The sequence below is a fragment of the Primulina eburnea genome, chromosome 11, assembly GCF_022965805.1.
Source record: "Primulina eburnea isolate SZY01 chromosome 11, ASM2296580v1, whole genome shotgun sequence".
In the NCBI taxonomy this organism is placed as follows: Eukaryota; Viridiplantae; Streptophyta; class Magnoliopsida; order Lamiales; family Gesneriaceae; genus Primulina; species Primulina eburnea.
In genome coordinates, this window is record NC_133111.1 from 28,869,156 (window position 1) to 28,889,474 (window position 20,319).

General features: G+C 37.3%; 1 protein-coding gene and 2 long non-coding RNA genes across 4 annotated transcripts; 1 reads left to right on the top strand and 2 right to left on the bottom strand.

Moving 5' to 3' along the window:
• The first annotated feature begins 298 nt into the window (after window positions 1-298).
• On the top strand, window positions 299-12,747 carry LOC140805855 (uncharacterized). The gene is made up of 4 exons (XR_012112385.1): window positions 299-510; window positions 2,038-2,169; window positions 10,513-10,677; window positions 10,985-12,747. It is a non-coding gene; the product is annotated as an uncharacterized lncRNA (long non-coding RNA).
• Window positions 1,530-10,503, bottom strand: LOC140805857 (uncharacterized). The gene is made up of 2 exons (XR_012112386.1): window positions 8,023-10,503; window positions 1,530-2,910 (listed from the first exon to the last, which is right to left on the bottom strand). It is a non-coding gene; the product is annotated as an uncharacterized lncRNA (long non-coding RNA).
• Window positions 12,748-14,341: 1,594 nt separating the features above from the next.
• On the bottom strand, window positions 14,342-19,834 carry LOC140804920 (arginyl-tRNA--protein transferase 1-like). Of its 2 annotated transcripts, XM_073161077.1 has the most exons (6): window positions 19,599-19,833; window positions 19,152-19,190; window positions 18,616-18,766; window positions 16,721-17,869; window positions 15,296-15,614; window positions 14,342-14,707 (listed from the first exon to the last, which is right to left on the bottom strand). In XM_073161077.1, exons 1-6 carry the CDS (start codon window positions 19,747-19,749, stop codon window positions 14,591-14,593), a joined length of 1,926 nt encoding a protein of 641 aa, XP_073017178.1. In that variant the 5' UTR covers window positions 19,750-19,833; the 3' UTR covers window positions 14,342-14,590. The 2 variants fall into 2 exon arrangements, with proteins under 2 accessions (XP_073017178.1, XP_073017179.1); XM_073161078.1 differs by lacking the exon at window positions 19,152-19,190 and having other exon boundaries at window positions 19,599-19,834.
• Between the last annotated feature and the right edge of the window lie 485 nt (window positions 19,835-20,319).

Consider the following 20,319-nt stretch of genomic DNA (forward strand, 5'->3'; position numbering starts at 1 on the left):
AAAAATTAATTATAATATACAATATTAAATATAAAAATATTATAAATTATATTTAAAACATAATAAAATAAAATAAAAATTATTTATTTAATAATTCGGTTAATTCGGTTAAACCGATATTTTTTTACCAAAACCGAAACCGAACCGAATTAACCGAATTAACCGATTTTTGAAAATTTCGAAACCGAATTAACCGAACCGAATTTCCGAATTAATTCAGTTCGGTCGGTTAAATCGGTTTAACCGAATTTTTGCTCACCCCTACCCACAATTCATTCTCGCCTCTAAAACTTCTAAAAATTTAATTTACAATGTACCACGACCTTAAGAAACCTAAAACAATAATTTTGAAACTCAAAAAGGCTGGAAAAATTAAAAATCGGATATTTTGGGCCAGCCCAAAGACGGGGATTTCTGGAATCTGGAGTGAGAGCCCTCACGTGAAAGAGAAGAAAAAAAGGAATTCGAGCGACTCCAGAACACCTGTGCGAGATTAATTTGCCGATTCAGGTGAGATTTGAATTCGATTAATTAGCTCGCTTCAGATGTGATTCTTGGTGAAGTTTATTGATACAAAAGTTTTAATTCCGTGGGAGATATGATTGATTGATGTACATCGCGAGTCTTCACCATACACCGACGTCTGTGTAGCTATGCTCAGTCCAGAAGGTGTATCAAAATGGCTTTCCTGACCGGGCACAAGGGACTAATCGGGACAGCGAGTAGACTCTAGCCCGACTATTTAAGGAAGGAGTGATGATATCCCGATATGTCCCGGGCAGTTGATCCCGGGAATGCTAGGGTCATGGGTCAGGCCCATGAGCGATGCCCGGGTCAGGACAGCCCATCTCTCGAGTGGTTGATTCAGGACATAGCACCAGAGTTCTGGTATAACTTCTCTTCTGACATCTCGAAGCGAGGGAGGCATTTAATGATGTTGAAATACACGCGGCCGACCTGTTAACATTAATGAGTGACTGGACAGATGAGATATGACCAATACATGATTTGACATGTCAGAACAATAGGGTATAATCAGCCGCCCTAGTATATTTAATGCGCACGTCCCAAAAAACGAAGTCATCATTATTTCCTCCACTATAAATACCAGGTTTTGCATTTATTCCTTCATTAAGATATTAATGAACATTTAACACACTCATTTATTGCACACCAATATCACAGCCATCACTTGGCTACATTGGTTTTATTGCTTGAATACCCTGCTGACTTAAGCATCGGAGTGGCCACGCCGGGGACCCCCTCCGGCGCCCATTCACGTGGTTGTTTTTCTTATTGGCAGATCTTTCAAAGGTCAACGAAGAATCTTCTTCCCAGTCCGCCGTCTTAGCTCATATTTCTTCCCGTATTCTTGATAGCTTACCTGGTAGAGTTACCGACCCGACTCCACCGTTCGACCCGAGTGGCATCAGTGAAGTTTATTGATACAAAAGTTTTAATTCCGTTGAGTTTCCTTCCTTTTTGGATAAATAGGTATAAACGCTTTCTTAGTGTGCATTTTCTCTGGATTAATTGAAGTTTGTTTGAATTGCGTAGATAAAAATGATGAACTTTGTAACAGTGAGATCAACTGGATAATCTTAATATGGAATTTTCTGGGAATATTTTCGGGAAAGGTGCGATTTTGGGGGATATCAATCTGAACCGTAACGTTGTCTTTGTTCCACAAATTGGCTTGAAATTTCCGTTGAAAGATCTCATGGGAGTTGCAAAGTTGTTTGATTTGAGTTCTGTTTTCCAACTGGATCCGGTATCTTAGTTTTCTTTCTGGAATTTATGGTGTTGGAACTACAATGAATATTGAGAACTTGAATAGACTTATTTTTTCTCTACTTCTCATGACGAAACTGCTGGAGGCATATTTGTGTGTTTCATGATGCTTTAGATTATAGAATTACATGGCTGATTTGCTAGTGTAAATTACTTTGTTTCGTATCATTTCTCACCTCTGCACATTTAAAATATACCCATGTCATGACCAGGGAATAAATCAAATACTGATAACCTTTTTGCCAGGGCTTTTGCTTTAGAGCAAGTGATAAAAGTGAGTATTTAACAAAGCAAGAATCTAGACAACTTGGTTAAAAGCTGAAAAATAGGCGTCTGGGAGTCGAGAGAAGTAAACAGTGACTCTTGCAACTTCTTATGGTATATCAAATTTGCCATTCTAAGTTGAGTAGTTATATATTATATGCCTATTTTGTTTGTACACGCACAATATTTGCATGAGTGGTACCAAGTGAATAAAAAAGAAGCGTGTGTGATTGACAAATATTCTTCTGATTTGAGTGTATTGAAAGTTTAATCATTGTTAATCCGACCAAATGATGAAATGCAGTTTCTCGAGGACGCAATAGGAAGCACGGTAGCATGATTATCTAAATTTATAGTATTGTGTGATTAATAAATATTCTACTGATTTGAGTATATTGAAAGTTTAATCATTGTTATATATGTACCAGCTAGTTGTTACAGATTCTGTATCTTGTTTTGGATTTTCAGACTTTCTGATTTGATATACAAAAAAACAATGATTTTTATCCATTTCGTGTTAATTAAACTTAAAAATGCACTAAATTTTTTGTAAAATTTTGGTTTATCGTTTTTGTCCATTCGATTGATTTTTCTTAACGAATTTGATTTTATCGGCTTGCAAACGAACGATGTAGAATTTGTTTGCATGTTGCGGATATGAATATTAACGGCGTACATTACACCCTGCAGATAATATTATTTGCAACGTACGTGCGCGTGCTATCGATAATAATATCTGCGGCGTGCATATACGCGTCGCGAATAATAGTATTATCGGGGTGAACATGAGCGCCGCGGCTAACAGTATCCGTGGCGTGCCCCCGTACGCCACGGATAATCTTGAACTTTCAACAGCTTGTAGTTGTGCAGTGTTGATGTGAATCTTTGTACGAATAAATAACAAACACGATTAAACAATCGCACCCTCTATTTAATTACGATAATAAGACTCGTGTGTTTTCCCGATCTTTTGAATCAAGTAATTTGATGTGTTATTCACCTCTAAACTAGAAAAGTTTAGCAACAAATAAACACGAGAATAACAATCGAAATTTGATACGAACCTTCGAAGAACGACGCCTACGACAATCCGCACAAGCACGATCGACAAACGCCACAAAGTTATAAACTTTGATAAGTTTGATTTAATTTGACAAAGCTAAAGCCTTGAAAAGTTGAAAGAAAAATCTCACAAGTTTGATAAAACTCAAAATAATATGTATATTGTGTGTAAATTTTCGTCCAATATATGTCTTATATCAAAAAGATAACAAGGATCTAGTTACCTAACAAAATAAAACTCTAAAGAAGAAAATAATTCGCGCAGAAAACACTAGGCACGGACCCCGTGCAGACCTCCGTGTCCGGGTCCGTGTATACTCGGTAAATAAACTTCAGTTGTAAACATGGGACACGGACCCCGTGCCCACCTCCGTGTACGGGTCCGTGTAGACACTGTCTTCGCCAATAACATAGGGCACGGACCCCGTGCCTGCATCCGTCTAAAGGTCCGTGTAGGCACTGGTCTCGCGCATCTCAGGATGTAAAGGGCACGGACCCCGTGTACAGGTCCGTGTGCTGGTCCGTGTACTCTCGGCCGCTTAAAACAAATGCTTGAATGGTATTTCTTCGGCTCCCAAACGCACTCCCATGTCTTCCACACCTTCCTCGGAGTTTGGCCCACCATGATCGCATCATCCTCCCCTTCTTGAAAAGGATTTGTCCTCAAATCTTTGCTACCTACACAAAAATGAAGCAAGTTAGTAATAACAAAGATTATGTGACCAACATGCTTACCTCGAAATTCAATTCTGTAGGTGCTATCCCCCATGTGCGTCATTGACCTTTGGGACCTCAACTCCTTGGTTGCCCTTTCCATGTAATCATCAATTACTTCAAACATCAAATAACGAATGACATAGAATGATAATGTTAATATTGCATTAAGCATCATGAAGATTAAATTCCTCCCCTTCTTAGACCTAGTTAACAAGACAAAAATTTCAACACAAGTGCACACCCATAGTTTACTAGGAATAAGAATTGTCTCATGCAATGAATATGAAATGAAAATTTTACTCCCTTTAAACACATATCCACCATGAATGGAAGGATCACCATATTCAATCATGCAACCCTCAAAACCTTCCCTAATCAAATATAAATCATGCAAATAGGACACATTAAATGTACTATCCATGTATTCATTTAACTCACCACATGAATTTAATTCTAATGCACATAGGTCATTGCCATGACAAAGTGTCAATTGGACAATCTTTGAACACTCAAAATCAATAACATTCGAATCTAATTCACGCAATACACCTCCATTCTCATTTCTATGACACTTAGGCAACAAGATTAAATCACATTCATATCTCCTAAACATCACATTTTCAAGTTGCTCCCATAATTCTTGAAGACAAGACAACAATGAATTAAGGTAAAGAAGAAAATCATACCTCATAGTTGTTGTAGTGGCAACTAACCTTACCTCGCCGTGATTGCACTTGCATTCTCTAGGCTCAAACTTTTGGGTTCTCCCTTCGACATGATTCACTTGTCTCCTTGTCATGATAACTCCACGATCCTGCAAATAAGAAATAGCAATGCTCGGTATTGAACCGGCGATTTCATCACAATATGGGTAAACCACTTTGTACAAAGGTACATGTAATAGGTTATGCAATAATAAACAACTCTCAACCTCACTCTTTTCACTCTTTGGGCCATCAAATGATTTTTCTTTTCTTTTTCTTTGGCCTCTTTTTCTCTCTTTTTTCTTTTCTATGGTCATCTCACTCTTTTGTTCACTCTTTCTTTCGACCGTATATTTTTCTTTTTCTTTTTCAAAGGTCATCTCACTCTTTTGGACACTCTTTTTTTCGGCCTCATCTCTTTTTTTCTTTTTCAATTGGTCCTCAAGTATTTGTTTTGGTGACAAAGGTAGTAATACAATTGGTTCTTTGTTTAGGAAAAATGAGTACATATTCTTGAAACCATCATGTGTTACCTTCCTATCAAATTGCCAAGGTCTACCCAACAAGATATGACAAGCATGCATGGGCACCACATCACACAAAACCTCATCACTATACTTCCCAATCGAAAAAGATACTAGTACTTGTTTGTTAACCTTCACTTCCGCACAATCATTCAACCATTGAAGTCTATATGGTTGAGGGTGCTTTAAAGTAGGCAAACTCAACTTCTCCACCATCTCACAACTAGCTACGTTGGTACAACTTCCCCCATCTATAATAACGTTGCAAACCTTTTCGTTCACAAAGCACCTAGTATGGAACAAGTTCCCCCTTTGATTGGTCTCCTCTTCCTCGACTTGGCCAATCATGATACGCCTAGTCACCAATGATTCACCTACAACCACCTCATATCCCTTAACAGGATCCTCCAATGCAGACATATCATCATCACTACCCTCGCTTTGGGACTCATACTCACCATAAGCATTCAAAACCATCACCCTCTTATTAGGACATTCACTAGCAATATGACCCAACCCTTGACATCTAAAGCATTTAGTATCCCTAGAACGATTAGAAGGAGTTTCAGATTTACCTTGGACTCCTTGCTTAGGTGTTTCGTGCTTGGCCTCCATCTTGGGTTTGGTCACCTCTTTACTTTCATCAAGTTTTGCCCCGTTTGGTCGCCAAGAAGTTGACGAGCTCCCACTTTGATTGGCGCGGCCAACTCCACGCCTTTTGAGTTGTTGCTCCACCTTTATGGCCATTTGCACCATCTCGTCTAGATCCAAGTAGTGCCTAAGCTCCACTTGATCTTGAATCTCCCTGTTCAAGCCACAAAGAAAACGAGCCATTGTTGATTCATTATCCTCCTCAATATTGGCCCTAATCATGACTACCTCCATCTCCTTATAGTAGTCCTTAACACTCTTTGACCCTTGCCTCAAAGTTTGTAACCTCTTAAACATCTCCCTATAATAGTGGTTAGGCACAAACCTCTTCCTCATGACCCTCTTCATCTCATCCCAAGACTCAATGGGTCTCTCATTATACTTCCTCTTAGTGGTCACTAATTGATCCCACCAAATGAGAGCATAGTCTAAGAATTCAACCACCGCCAACCTCACCTTCTTTTGTTCGGAGTAGTGGTGACATTCAAATACGAACTCTACCCTCTTTTCCCACTCTAGGTATGCCTCCGGGTCAGATTTCCCATGGAACGATGGAATTTTCATCTTAATGCTACCCATGTGAACATCTTCCCTAGTCTCCTCATATCTACCCCGCATGGCTTCCCATTTTCCTCTACCAAATCCTCTACCTCCTCCATTCCTACCCCAATTCTCATTTTGACTCTCATCGCCTCCTCCCAAATCATATTCCTCGTCACCTCCACCCAAATCCCTAGGCTTAGATTTACCCCCACTAACACTAACCTCAAGTTTACCCAACCTCTCATGCAACGACTCCATTTGGGTCGTCATCATCCTACTAAAATCCCCAATCAACGCATCTATTTGGATCTTGGACAACCCCGAATTCGAACTACCTCCTACCTCCCTCAGCATTTAATGTCAAATTTGTACCTGCAAGAAAAGGTTAGTAGAAATAAAATAATCCTCACCCAAATGCTCACGGTCACTCCAAAGAAATTCACTCGTCTTTTCTCACAATTTTGTTTGCTCACAACAAATACTCACCGTTCACTCCAAAGAAAAGTCACTCGCACTCAAGTGTGTCACTCAAATTTTGAAAGCTCTCTTGGAAGTGCTCAAGCTTTGTATTCTGGGTATATCAAACAATCAAGGTTCAAACTTGTGAACAAATACGACCGACTTACTTGGACTGTGTAGACACGAAATTCGAATATAGGGAATATATATATATTTTTTTTACTGTGAGAGACAATTGAATATGACTCTCTAAAAGGAATAGAACAATATATCAAAAAAATTGTGTAGGCAAATTTTCGAAATTTTGTACTTTTTTTTTTGGCCGAGTACAACTCGAAAATCCCAAAAAAAATGAAGAAAATTGACCTAATTTTCGAGAAACACTGTTTCACGAAAATTGAATAACGATAGAACGAAACAGATCTGAAAACGATTGAAAAAAAACACCGATCTGAAATTTAACAAGATACCTTACTTGATTTCAATAAACATATGCTCTGATACCAAATGATGTGAATCTTTGTACGAATAAATAGCAAACACGATTAAACAATCGCACCCTCTATTTAATTACGATAATAAGACACGTGTGTTTTCCCGATCATTTGAATCAAGTAATTTGATGTGGTATTCACCTCTAAACTAGAAAAGTTTAGCAACAAATAAACACGAGAATAACAATCTAAATTTGATACGAACCTTCGAAGAACGACGCCTACGACAATCCGCACAAGCACGATCGACAAACGTCATAAAGTTATAAACTTTGATAAGTTTGATTTAATTTGACAAAGCTAAAGCCTTGAAAAGTTGTGAGAAAAATCTCACAAGTTTGATAAAACTCAAAATAATATGTATATTGTGTGTAAATTTTCGTCCAATATATGTCTTATATCAAAAAGATAACAAGGATCTAGTTACCTAACAAAATAAAACTCTAAAGAAGGAAATAATTCGCGCAGAAAACACTAGGCACGGACCCCGTGCAGATCTCCGTGTCCGGGTCCGTGTATACTCGGTAAATAAACTTCAGTTGTAAACATGGGACACGGATCCCGTGCCCACCTCCGTGTACGGGTCCGTGTAGACACTGTCTTCGCCAATAACATAGGGCACGGACCCCGTGCCTGCATCCGTCTAAAGGTCCGTGTAGGCACTGGTCTCGCGCATCTCAGGATGTAAAGGGCACGGACCCCGTGTACAGGTCCGTGTGCTCTCGGCCGCTTAAAACAAATGCTTGAATGGTATTTCTTCGGCTCCCAAACGCACTCCCATGTCTTCCACACCTTCCTCGGAGTTTGGCCCACCATGATCGCATCAAGCTTGCAATGTGCGCCGCAGAAAGGGAATTTGCGCGCTGCGAAAATTCATTTTTGTTATAGTGAACATCTGGACATTGGTTTAATCAAAGAAGGAATTTCACCATGGCAAAAAATAATGTGAGACGGTCTCACGGGTCGTATCTGTGAGACGGATCTCTTATTTAGGTCACCATGAAAAGGTATTACTTTTTATGTTAAGAGTTACTTTTTATTGTGAATATAGGTAATGTCGACCCGTCTCACAGATTATGATCCGTGAGACGGTCTCACATGAGACCCACTCTTTCACCATATAACAGTTCAGACTTTCTTGTAAAAAATCATGGTGAGATAAAAAATAAACAAAATTAGTTATTAATTACTAAGAAATTATTAAGATTTTGAAGTTTGATAGATATTTTATACCTAGTAGAGAATATTTAATCAGTTACATACACAACGCCAAAATATTATTTAAATTTGTTTGTAAGTCCGATTTCTATCAAATCTGCACATAAGAATAAAACAATAAATTCACAACCTTCTCCACACCACAAAGACACTATATTTGGGAAGTCTTGACAATGAGATCGACTAATTAACCACAAATATTTAAAGAAAGATGGATAATTTATTTAAGGATTATTTCAAATTCATGTTTTTCTATATTGATGATGTTTTAATAGAATTTAAAAATATTGAAGAACATATCAAATACCTAGATATTTTCTCAAGTTTGTAAGAAAGAAGAACTGATTTTATCTGGGAAAAAAAACAGTCATTGGTACAAAAATGAATTTCTCGGAATAGAAATCGATTAGTCCGGAATAATTTTGCAAGAACACATAATGAAAAAAATACATAAATTTCCATATAAACTGGAAGAAAAGTAACAACTACAAAGTTTCTCAGGAGTTTTTAATTTTTCTATGATGTTTATTAAGAACCTAGCAAAACACATAAAAGTGTCCAGACCATTATTGAAAAAAGGTGTAAAATTTATATGGACATAACAACACACAAAAGGGCTTAACCAACTAAATAAGATTTGCAAAAATCTTCCAAAAATAGTTATTCCATAAGATAAAGATAATCTAGTATTATATACGGATGTCGGTGATCATTGGTGGGTAGCAATTCTTACAAAGCTCGCACCAGATGAAGAACAACCATGTAGTTATTGCAGTTCTCTATTCTCAGAAGCAGAAGCCACAAGATGTCATATCAACGAAAATGAATTTTATTAGTAAAAACAATTTTTGAAATATGATCATTATTTTTGATTCGGGGCTCTTGCCTCAGTTTATACTACATCACACAACTTTACAAAAATTTCAAGATTACCTGAGTGGATTCAAGAAGAAGTACGCAAAACATGGAAAAACAATATTATTTGCCAAGAGGTGATATTTGGAGCTATACTTCTTCAGTACAGCAGAACCAGTATAGAATAGCTCACACAAAACCTTTCATTTTATCAAGCTAAGGAGGCCAGATACAAACACTTAAAAATTTATCAAGGATTCTCTAGCAGAAGAAACATCCATTGTTGCTTCATTTACTGAACATGAAATCTCTACCAGAAAGGCATGACGTCTATGGGTCTGTCTTACAGAGATGGACAGTCAAGTTTACATTCAAATTTTATAAAAAATATGTAAATGGAACTTTCTTGTTAGACATTATGACATGAAAAACAAATTTTTTTTGTAGAAGATTTGTTTTAAAAGAAAAAAAACTACCAGAGAACAAAGAAACTCGTCGGAAATTCTGTAACATGACTCATATAGGAAGATGATCAGAAAACATATGCTCGTAATGCTCAAATCAGAAGGAGCCAGAATTTGGGAAATGTTTTCAAATAATATCTGACTGAAAGAATAATTCAGAAACAAGTTTATGGGTGGTTGAATAGTTCATCTTTCATTAATGGAGTGGTTGGATCATACGTATACTTTATCTTTGCTGAGGAATCTTCTGCTTTTGTATGGTTCCCGAGGAAATCTTGACTGAAAGCATAATTCAGAAACAAGTCCAAGTGGTGAACAACCACACAAGTCACGATTTCCTCGGGAACCATACAAAAGCAGAAGATTCCTCAACAAAGATAAAATATACATATGATCCAACCACTCCATTAATGAAAGATGAACTATTCAACCACCCATAAAGATAAGCCACTAACTAGTGATTGAAAGGACCACCACTCACAAGATGTTGTCGGCCACAACTAGCATAATAATTCACAAGATTTGTTCAGATTTCAAATTCACCATAATTTCTATAGATATCAAGACAGATGGAAATCTATTCATTTTTCTCTCAAAATAAACTTGAAATAGTTTTCTTTATTGAATGTGTGTCGTAATTTCGGCTACTATAAGTAGCTAAACAAATTTCTTCACCTCTATAGGATATTACTACGTATTAATAAATTGCATGTTTGAATAAAACGACCGATGTTTACTGCTTGTCTCTTGTATTATTTTCAAATAGAACAACTTTACCATACACCCCGAGGTAGGAAACGAAACAATGTTGTGCTAAGTGTTGTTGAAAGAATCTACGTCAAGAACCATCTGTTGCGACTATGTGGTTGGACTGTGAGGAACAATCTATAAAACTCGATGGATACAACTGCACGACATTCCTGTCAAAGAGGTAAACTTCTCAATTTATTATACAGGAGCATGATGAGCCACTTAAAAAAAAAATCAATCATCTCAAACATGATATATAGGACTGAAAACCTAGTATAATTGAATGTTTTTAGGCTATATGTCTAAAACATGTTCCATAAGTATATCAATAATGCGTAACATAGTTATGAAGATTGATGATATTTTTGAAATTTTTAAATAATTAGAGAACTCAAACAAACATTTAGGAATAAGAAATGAAGAGAAAATTATGTTTGAGGATGAAGAGTTGTTAATAATTTGCTCTTTTATCTTTTCTACAAGGACAGAAGATGATACATCGAAAAGATTTATCAAGTTGGGATCACAAAGAGCACGAGGTCAACACAACATTCGTCTCTCATACATCTTCACTGACCATGGAGAACTACATTTGGAGAGATTCTGTAGTACCCAAAAAAAAAACCAATATGCGTAGATAGGTGCACAATTTCTATTTAATTTTAAATGATTATTGTTTTAGAATTTGTTGATTTAATTGCATTTAAATCATTTACGTTATTTTTAAGGATTTTAAATTGCGTATTTCAAATTTTAACTTTTTAGATATATACGCGAGACCGGACCGGAGATAAGAAATCGAAGATGAATTTTATGATCCAAAAATATTCCTAAATTTATTCGGAGCTAAGAAATAATTTAATTTAATGAAATCAAGTGGAATTAAGTCTAGTTTAATTAATTAATCACCACTTTATTGTAGGCTTCTTAATTCATCAAAAATATGCTTAATTAACATTTTAATCAAGCTTATCTAACCTAAGATTCTACTTAGCAAAATTTAAACAAAATCCTACACTAATTGGAAAGCCAACTCTCGGTCATTTCCATTCCACACGATCCTAAACCATTTAATTCCCCCAACAACACAAATGACAACCATTCATCATGCATGTCCCCCCTCCCCAAACTTGACATCATTTACTCACCCATGCACCACCTTATTAACCATCAGCCTTCACCACCTTCTCCACTCCCCCTAGCACAAAAATTCAGAGGTTTAGCAGCTCCCATTCTCGGCCAAGACAGCAACAATAACAAGGTTTCTTTATTTCCATTGCCGTGTCTCCCGGTCCGACGTATCGTGTTGTTTATTGTAAAAACAACTTAAGGCATGTGTATTTTCTCCCTTTTTCTCATCAATCAAGTGTATTACATATTTTTAGTATGATATATGTGCATGGTTTCGATTTTTAGCAAGAAACCACAAGAAAATATTTTTGAGAACCATAGGCCATTCTCGGCCATCCTGTGCAGGTCACGTTTCTTGCTTGTTTTGTTGATTTGCAGGTTGGCTCGGTTCCTAGGCTCCCAAGGCTGCTTATGGTCATGTCCTAGGGTGTGTTAGGGTCAAGTTTGATCAAGGGAGCCCAAAAACTGTAAGTTAAGTGCTCAAAATAGTAGGTAAGAAACAAGTGTCACATTTCGGGTTCTTTTGCTGTCAATGGGTTGTGTAGGATAGTGTTCGAGCCATGGCTGGCCTAGGGCCAGTAGCCATGGCTAGGACCCTTCCCTAGCAATCCTAGCACGTGGTCAAGTCGGCCTAAGTGGCTTGAGACATGTCCCAAATCGTTTGGACAGAAACAACTCAGGTTGGTCGTGTATGACAGTAAGCTCTCGGGTGGTTCTTGTTTTGTTCTAAGGTGGTTGGTTGGTTCTTGGTTGTCCTAGGGCCCTTAGCCATGGACTAACCAATGCCTCAACATGTCAAGAAGGTGTTGTGACCACTGGTTTGAGCCATGGTCAGGTTTTAATAGCCATTTTGACAGCAAGTGAGAAGCTGCTCCAGTGTGTGTTTTCGGCAGCAGTGAGCTTCGGCTCTTGAGTCTTGTTCTTGGTTCTTGTTTGGCCTATGGTCATTAACCCTGGACTAAGACATGCCTAATGTGTTACGGAGGTCGTGTTTTTAGCCGTTTGTCGTTTGGTTAAGTTTAGAAGTCGTAATTACGAAGTGCCAAAGTGACTCTCGTAAGAGCACCTCACGATTTTGGTTCCTTTGCGCCTTAATTAATATTTCCAGTAACATTTTTTGTAATTATGGCTAGATGTTGGTTTGATGTTGGTTCGGGTTGGTTAGGAGACATGGTTGAAATTAGAGTTCATGGTCTAGTTTGGCTCGGTTTTGATGCATGCATGGCCGTATCTCATCAATTTCATTGATTGTGGTTCGGACATGATATTTTATTGTTGAGCATTACATTTGATAACTTATTAAGTTGGTTAAGTACGGTTCGAGTATCAAGTCGTTCGGAAGTCCCTAAGTCACAATACTTCATTCGGGTGCATTTTAGGTCAAATTATGGTTCCATGAGTCCCACGATAATTTACGTCACAGCGAACCTGGGAAACGATCCAACTAAACCAAGCATAAGGGTTGTAAGTATATTTACGTGCAAAATATGAAAATGCTTTATTTTTTAGATATGTGATCTGTCTTGTGGCCATTTATGTTATGGGTTCGGAAGCTGACGCATGCAGTTGGTGACCTCTCCAAGTAGTATGGGTTTGGAAGCCGGGATGCGTGACCGAGGACTTCTCCACCCGGTGACTTACGACCGGTTTAGGATTATGTACGTGTACGGACATCCAATCCAAGGGATGTGGTGATCTCTACCGCCCAGTATACTGTGGTTTAGTCTGATCAGGCGATTATGTTGTGGACCACTTGCTTTGACACATTATTTCTACAGAAAATTACGATATGATATGATATGGCTCGTAGTGAGCAAAGCCTTTACGTACAATTTTTATGATATGCACGTATCTATGTTTACTCATGTTTATGTTATCACGTTACGATTCAATTTATGATATTTTTACGTTGCATGCGATCTTATTACGTATTTATTTGTTATTCACGATATATACATGATGGGTCTTTAGACTCACTAGAGTTGATTGATGGAGATACTGACGATACAGAGGCTGAGAGCGAGGACCAGTAAGTCAGCTCGGATCGTCGGTAGTACGAACCGAGGACCTCATGTTTAGTTATTCAGTTTTATGTTCAAACTCTTGTTACAACTTTTATTCATTTTAAGTTATTGTTTAAAAAATTATTCAATTTCCGCTGTTATGTTTATGTTAAACCTATTGGATTATTTTACGAAAGTTTTTATACGTTGCAAGTTTATTTATTTAAAGAGAAATTTTTTAATAATTCCGCAAAAATTTTGAATACGAAGTACGAGCCCTCACAGATTCTCCTCCGCCAAAGCGTACGCCATCTCCGACTCCGCAACGATCTCCATGAATCCATTACTAGTAAAGTTCACCTCAGGCCGTGTACCCCGCTTATTTACCACCACAAAGAATGACGCATTCACCTTCGATTGTGAAAAACTAGGTGTTGATTTTATTGTGGATGAAGGTTGAGGATGGTAAAATTTTATAATTAAACTGAACTACAGATGACTGTGACAAAGGAAGTGTTCATTATCGGTAACATGCTTTTATTGTTCTCTCCTTTTTTTTGTTTTTAAACACCCCCAACTATTCAAGTTTAGGTTTTGCAAAATGTAAATTTGAGTAAGCTAAACACAAGAATTTTCAAGTTAACGACAATGTTGCCCATCATCTGTATTCCCGGCCGAAAAAAAAAGGAAAATCAAAAAAACTTTTTCAACTGAACAAATTAGTACAATTTATTGTATTGTAGAATATAATGTACAGTTTGCCGTTGTAATATCAACAAAGATAATTCAATCAGCAGAACAAACCCACTTGAATGATACATAACCAAATTATTAGGACATTCTTGTTCAAAAAACATGTGATTAATACATTCAAATTTACTTGGACAAGCAACTTCTGGCGAATCATCAAGCTACATGTGTAGGAAACAAACCTGAAACAAAGATCCGTCCGTGAAGAAATCATCCCAGAGAGTAAACCATTTGCTTGGAAAGTTCTGTGCCCACAACGCGAACATATCTCTGCAGCTGGGCTTCTAGTAACTTCCTCTGAGTGGAATCAAATGCATGCCGTATGTTCTGCAGATAAACATAAGACGGAAATTATGATACAGCACAGGCAAAGTGAATCTTCTTCGAGATTTTTCCTGTCAAAAGCATATGAACATTGGAAAAGTTTTGAACGGTTGGCACTTCATGTGATGGCGCATAAACGACTACATACGGTGAAGGGTAACAACTTTTTCAGGTGAATGATGGAGGAGACCACTTTACATAAGTTTTTTTTTTCTCTCGACAACTTACATTTAGAAAAATTGCAATGAAGTCTTCCTCCTTTGAGTGGAGGTGACTATACATCAAAAGGTGAAGAGTGACAACTTTTAAGTGAAGGAGGGAGGAGGCGACTTTTTCTGTAAGTTGATTTTTCTCTCAGAAACTTACATTTAGAAAACTTGCAAAAAAAATGTTTCTCATTTGAGTGGAGGTGACTATCCTAGTTATCCCACGACTGGACCTACTTTATCCCAATTAAGTACTAAGATCCTCCTGAATCCTTCCAACAAAATATTGCTTGACGCGTCATAGGAGATTTAACTTCGAGTCCGTCTAGTATTAACATATAAGAAGAAAGGTAAACTCATGCATGTGTTGCAAGATTTTATGTACCTCGTATCTCAGACGAGCTCCCCTCAATCCAATAACCAAATCACTGAGGTCGGCATTTTCCGATTCCACTGAAGTTGCACCAATAGCTTCTGAGTCTGCTTCATCGTCAGAATCTTCTGAGTCCAATTCAGCCATTTCGTCCTCGTTCGCAAAACCATCGCTTGAGGCGTCTTGGACAAAGTCCTTTTGTTCCTCTTCCGTGATATTATCAAAAACATCAGGCAGCGATGAATCTTCATTTTGTAAAGCAGAACAATCAGACAATGGGACATATTTTCTTCTATCAAGTAACGGCTTCACAACATCATATGGAACCCACCTATCATATAGCTCAAGTTAGAAATGATGACTAAAATAGAGACTAAGAAGCTAACATGGCCTGTTGCATAGAACTTCTATATATTACTCAACGGGTTTTCAGTGATAATTCAAAGTTTTCAGTCTCCAACACCAATATTAGAACTAAAATGTCCACACACATTCTCATTCCAGTAGTTGCCTGAATCTCCATCAATTGAAGAATTAGACATTTCTCCCGTACTCAATCACACAACTACTAGACCTTTGCTGCGTAGGGTGAATTCATCCCAACAACAATTGTAATGCTATAAAAACCCAGTCGGAGCACCGTAAGAGAGGTAATTTCCAGCTGGGTGTAGCAGTCAATCATGGACTCATGTATCTCACCACGCCCTACGAGTAATAAGGGGTATACTTAATAAAATGGATGGCAATGCGGTGGTATCATTTACACCAATGCCTTTTTGGACAAATTATACAAAAATACACACACATATATACAGTATACACATAATATATGTTTATTCAAACACATACATTTTTGTGTATGTACACAAAATTTCATAGAAATACAAGCATATATACCAAACTTATATCTGTGTGAGTGCGCGCGCGCACACAAATGCACACATATTAGTTAATTATTATAGTTATATACAAATAAATCCAAAAGATTTTACTAATAAACATACTAAATAAATAAATGTATATGAAATAAACAAATAACAGAAAAATATTTGAAATCCAGTTCAAAGTTTACTATCTCATATGCACATCTAAGAACACATTAAAGTTTAAACCATACTAAAATGTGTAATACAAAAATAATATATTTTACGGTCCATGCCTACTGAATGAACAGTTTAGATACTAGACTAACGTGTAATACAAAAATAATATATTTTACTGTCAGAACCTACTGAACAATCTAGATGCTAGACTAAACTTCGCTAAAGTTAACCAAACTGACATCTGGAGTACAAATTCAAAGAGAATAATATACATAGCACATATCTAATAAGATTTACATCTGTACTGAATGAAATCAAAACATTTGATGTAGCCATATCTGTTCTGCATAGATGTTATATTTTAATTATTGCACATTGTTTAGGTAATACTTACTGGTATAGAAGAGGGCATAGAAGCTCAGATGGCCGATATGCAGCTTTGTATCTCATCTTGCTGCAGGAGTGAATGTAATACCCCAGATAATAATACTGGAGACTTGGACAATGCATTTGATTCTCATTAATCCACCCGATTTCTTCTAAAGCAGAGTACTTACCAAGTGACAGAAAGGCGAGGTCAGGGTCCCAAAATAAATATTTGCTCGACAAACAATTTGGGAGTATATCAATGACACCTACTGCAATTAGCTTCCCATCTAACACATACTGCTGATGGAAAGAACCGAAACCACATGGAGGTGCCGCACCATTGCCATTTAGTGAAACATGTACCAAGGGGGTATCAACCAAAAATCTCTTGTATGAGCTTTCAGTGACATGATCAAGGGTGTCATTATGCACTCTAAGCTGATATTTTTTATACAAGGAATACTCTTCATAATCAAAGCTAGACCTTTTCAACCGAATTTCAAACTTCAGTCTTTGACCCAGAGGTGCTCCACAGCATTTCTTTGAATGCCTGTTATTACCTTCGTCCGCCGTAGAAGGTTTTTTTGACATTGTACTCCTTCCTATTTCTTGGTCGAAACAAACTTGTCCTGTAGCGGAATAGAAATTGATGTGTCCATTACAAGCTCTGATAGACAAACCAAAAGATTCTGCCTGCTGCTTTAAATGGCTCACCAAAATTTCTGCAATCGTCTTGGGAGAGAGCTCGGATGAATCTCTCTTTACCCCCGAGCCATGTTCAGATGACTTCACAACCTCAACATCCTTCCTCATCCGTCTTAAAGTAGCTGCAATCTGGAAGGCAATATTGCAGGAGAATATGAGATCTTCGAGCATGACTGCTTGCAACTTTCTTTTAGCAGGAGCAACTCTTTTGACAGATGCCTTTGGCAACTGGAAATCAGAGGAAAGCTCCCCATTCTCCATGCATAACTGTACCGCATGATCAATCTCACTTGATAAGGAATCTATAAACAGATGGGCCTTCTCCTTACCTTCACAATCAACTTTCATTGAATCCGTTGCATCAAAACTTTTATTCGAGATACGTAAACTACAGCAAGATCCCTCAGAAGCTTCTGTCTTACTAATTAACTCAACTGAATTTTTCACCTCTAGTTTGCCATCAAGAAACCTAAAAAATATGTCCAGTACTCAATAGTTGTTATTCTAATAAATTCTCAGAAGTAATTTTGTGATTCTAATATGTCCATTTACAATTTGTATAAAAACTAGAGAAGTTATTTTGTGATTAAAAAGTTAAAACTTACTTTAATCTTCCAATTAAATATCACGAAGGACTGAATTTTTGAAACCTTGCAAGTGTTTCTTGCTCCTTGCATCGTCCACTCAACTCAAGAGACAATAAGAAAGCCAAAAAATTTCTTCTAGGTTGAAAAAAATATATGGGCCCGGACCTAAATTTTTTATTAATTCATTAATTCATATACAATGAATATATAAATATGAATCAATATATCAATATATATATATATCAATATATATATAAGGTGATGGGCCAGCCTGGGCCTTGCCCCCACAATCATTCGCCCTGGGGCGGGGGAATTCAAAATATAGTGACATCATTATCTTGATCAGCAATCGACGATACATATTCATTTCTTGTGTTGACCGCGCATAAACATTTGAATTTTGAATTTTTATTCATGGTGATACTAATCATTAATTAATACCAAGTGCAAAATGCAAACCTCATATTGTGTACATGTAAACATCTGAATTTGCAGATAATCATGCAAATATGCATCACTCAGAACATGAACACTTTTTGGCTATCGTTGCTGGATTTAAAACTCATCTACAGTACAGTTGAGAAAAATGCCACCTTACAGACAATAATTTGTGTTAATATGAGTATACCTTTGCATTCTTTTTGATACTCGAATTTGTTCTTTGGAAGGAATAAAGTCGCTGGCCTTAAGACGGATGGTATAAGAGGGGCAACATGTTTTCTCCATCTCCGGCTTGTACAAAAAACAGCCAGATCGTCTCCAGCCTCTGTCGAGGAGTGCTATAGAGAAGCAACCGTGAGAAAATTAAATGTGATGGAGATAAATTGAATATCAACAAATAAAATTAAGACTAAAGTTTACATAACAAATAGAAATAAGCATTTGGGATCTGCCGCTGAGTAACTTGAATTCATCGATATACTATGTTAGTGATAACAAAAAAAGTAGCGGAACATGCATGTTCAATAACAATAACAACTGGAATTCCTGTGTTATTGGCTTCTTTCCATGGTCCATAACAAAATTCAAGGGAATGGTGATTAAGTTGACCGAACATGACATCATCGAAGAAACCAAGCAAACAAACTTATAGAGAAAAGGAGATCAATACTGTATAAGGTAAGATCTTAGCGAAATGCATGGAAACAAATCTAAAGTATCAACCTTGATAGTCATCAACCGTTAGACTATGTGCCCAAAGTCCTGCAGTAGCGAAGGATGTAAATATAAGTGAGTGTATAAACAAATAATGGAGTAACTCTATAATAAGTATCCAATTAGTAACATCATGATGCAGAGCTTGAACCAAAGAATAATCGAGATAAAGGTAAGCTTGTGTCTGGTTGAATCAATTTGATCCTTGATCAAACAAATTCCATTACTTTCTCAGCATCCTCGAATCATTTTACTCCAGAAACAGGTGAAAGGGCGTTGAATCAAAACCTAAATCATCAAACCGAATCTCAACCAAATTTATGTCTCCTCTCACATCTAAACAGATTTTATACTCACGCAATCGGTACATAGTTGACCAGTGAAAAACAAATAACTGATTCTTGACCGGTGAAAAACAAATAACTGAGTCTAGATGAGCAAAATACAGAAACTGACCGTGAGAAATACTGGTACGTCCACCAGATTTACAGTATCCACAGGTGCTTTTACGGCGGCCCACATCCACCACGACGCTTTCACCTCTCCCACTATTTCCGCCACTGCCGCTAGTGCTACCTTCGCTTCTCAGTTTCTTCGCATCCGCCATCGCCTCCTCCGATCCTTAGATTATACTGTGAATTCGGCGACGGTTAGGTCGTACTTTTATTTGACAATAAAAAATACAGGGAAAAGGGACTCAGTATGATTTATTTTTTAAAAAAGTTCTCCAAACAATGTAAATACATCATTAACTTAAATTCACAACATTAAATTCATCTTAACATTAAATCCATTCATTCGACTCCAACTTCCGTCGACACCCTTCCATTTCCATTCCGACGTCGAAATTCTCAATGCTAATCGTCTTTCCCTTCCGGACAATTCTCGACGCAGATACTTCTAATCTAAGTAAACTCAATCGGACAAATGACTGACAAAAATTTAGTAATATTAACGTTTATTTCGATTTATTTCTTCTATTTTTTCGACTGTCTTGAAAAAGAAAGTATCGATCCACGCTTGAATCGACAAAAACTTATGTGGGTCGACCGCCCGCTTGGGTCGATCCAATGTATTTTGGTCGACCAAGCTACCAAGCCTCACACTTTGGGTCTTGGGTCTACCCAAGTGTAAAGTTTGGGTCTACCAAGACAACTTGTGGTAGACCCAAGCATGG

What these genes read in the sequence shown, in the direction of transcription:
- LOC140804920 (XM_073161077.1), bottom strand. Translation starts at nt 19,749, where the DNA reads ATGGCGGATGCGAAGAAACTGAGAAGCGAAGGTAGCACTAGCGGCAGT. An exon ending in ACGTACCAGTATTTCTCACG is followed by an intron (nt 19,191 to 19,598) that starts GTCAGTTTCTGT and finishes TCGCTACTGCAG; the next exon opens with GACTTTGGGCACATAGTCTA. An exon ending in AACGGTTGATGACTATCAAG is followed by an intron (nt 18,767 to 19,151) that starts GTTGATACTTTA and finishes GCTTCTCTATAG; the next exon opens with CACTCCTCGACAGAGGCTGG.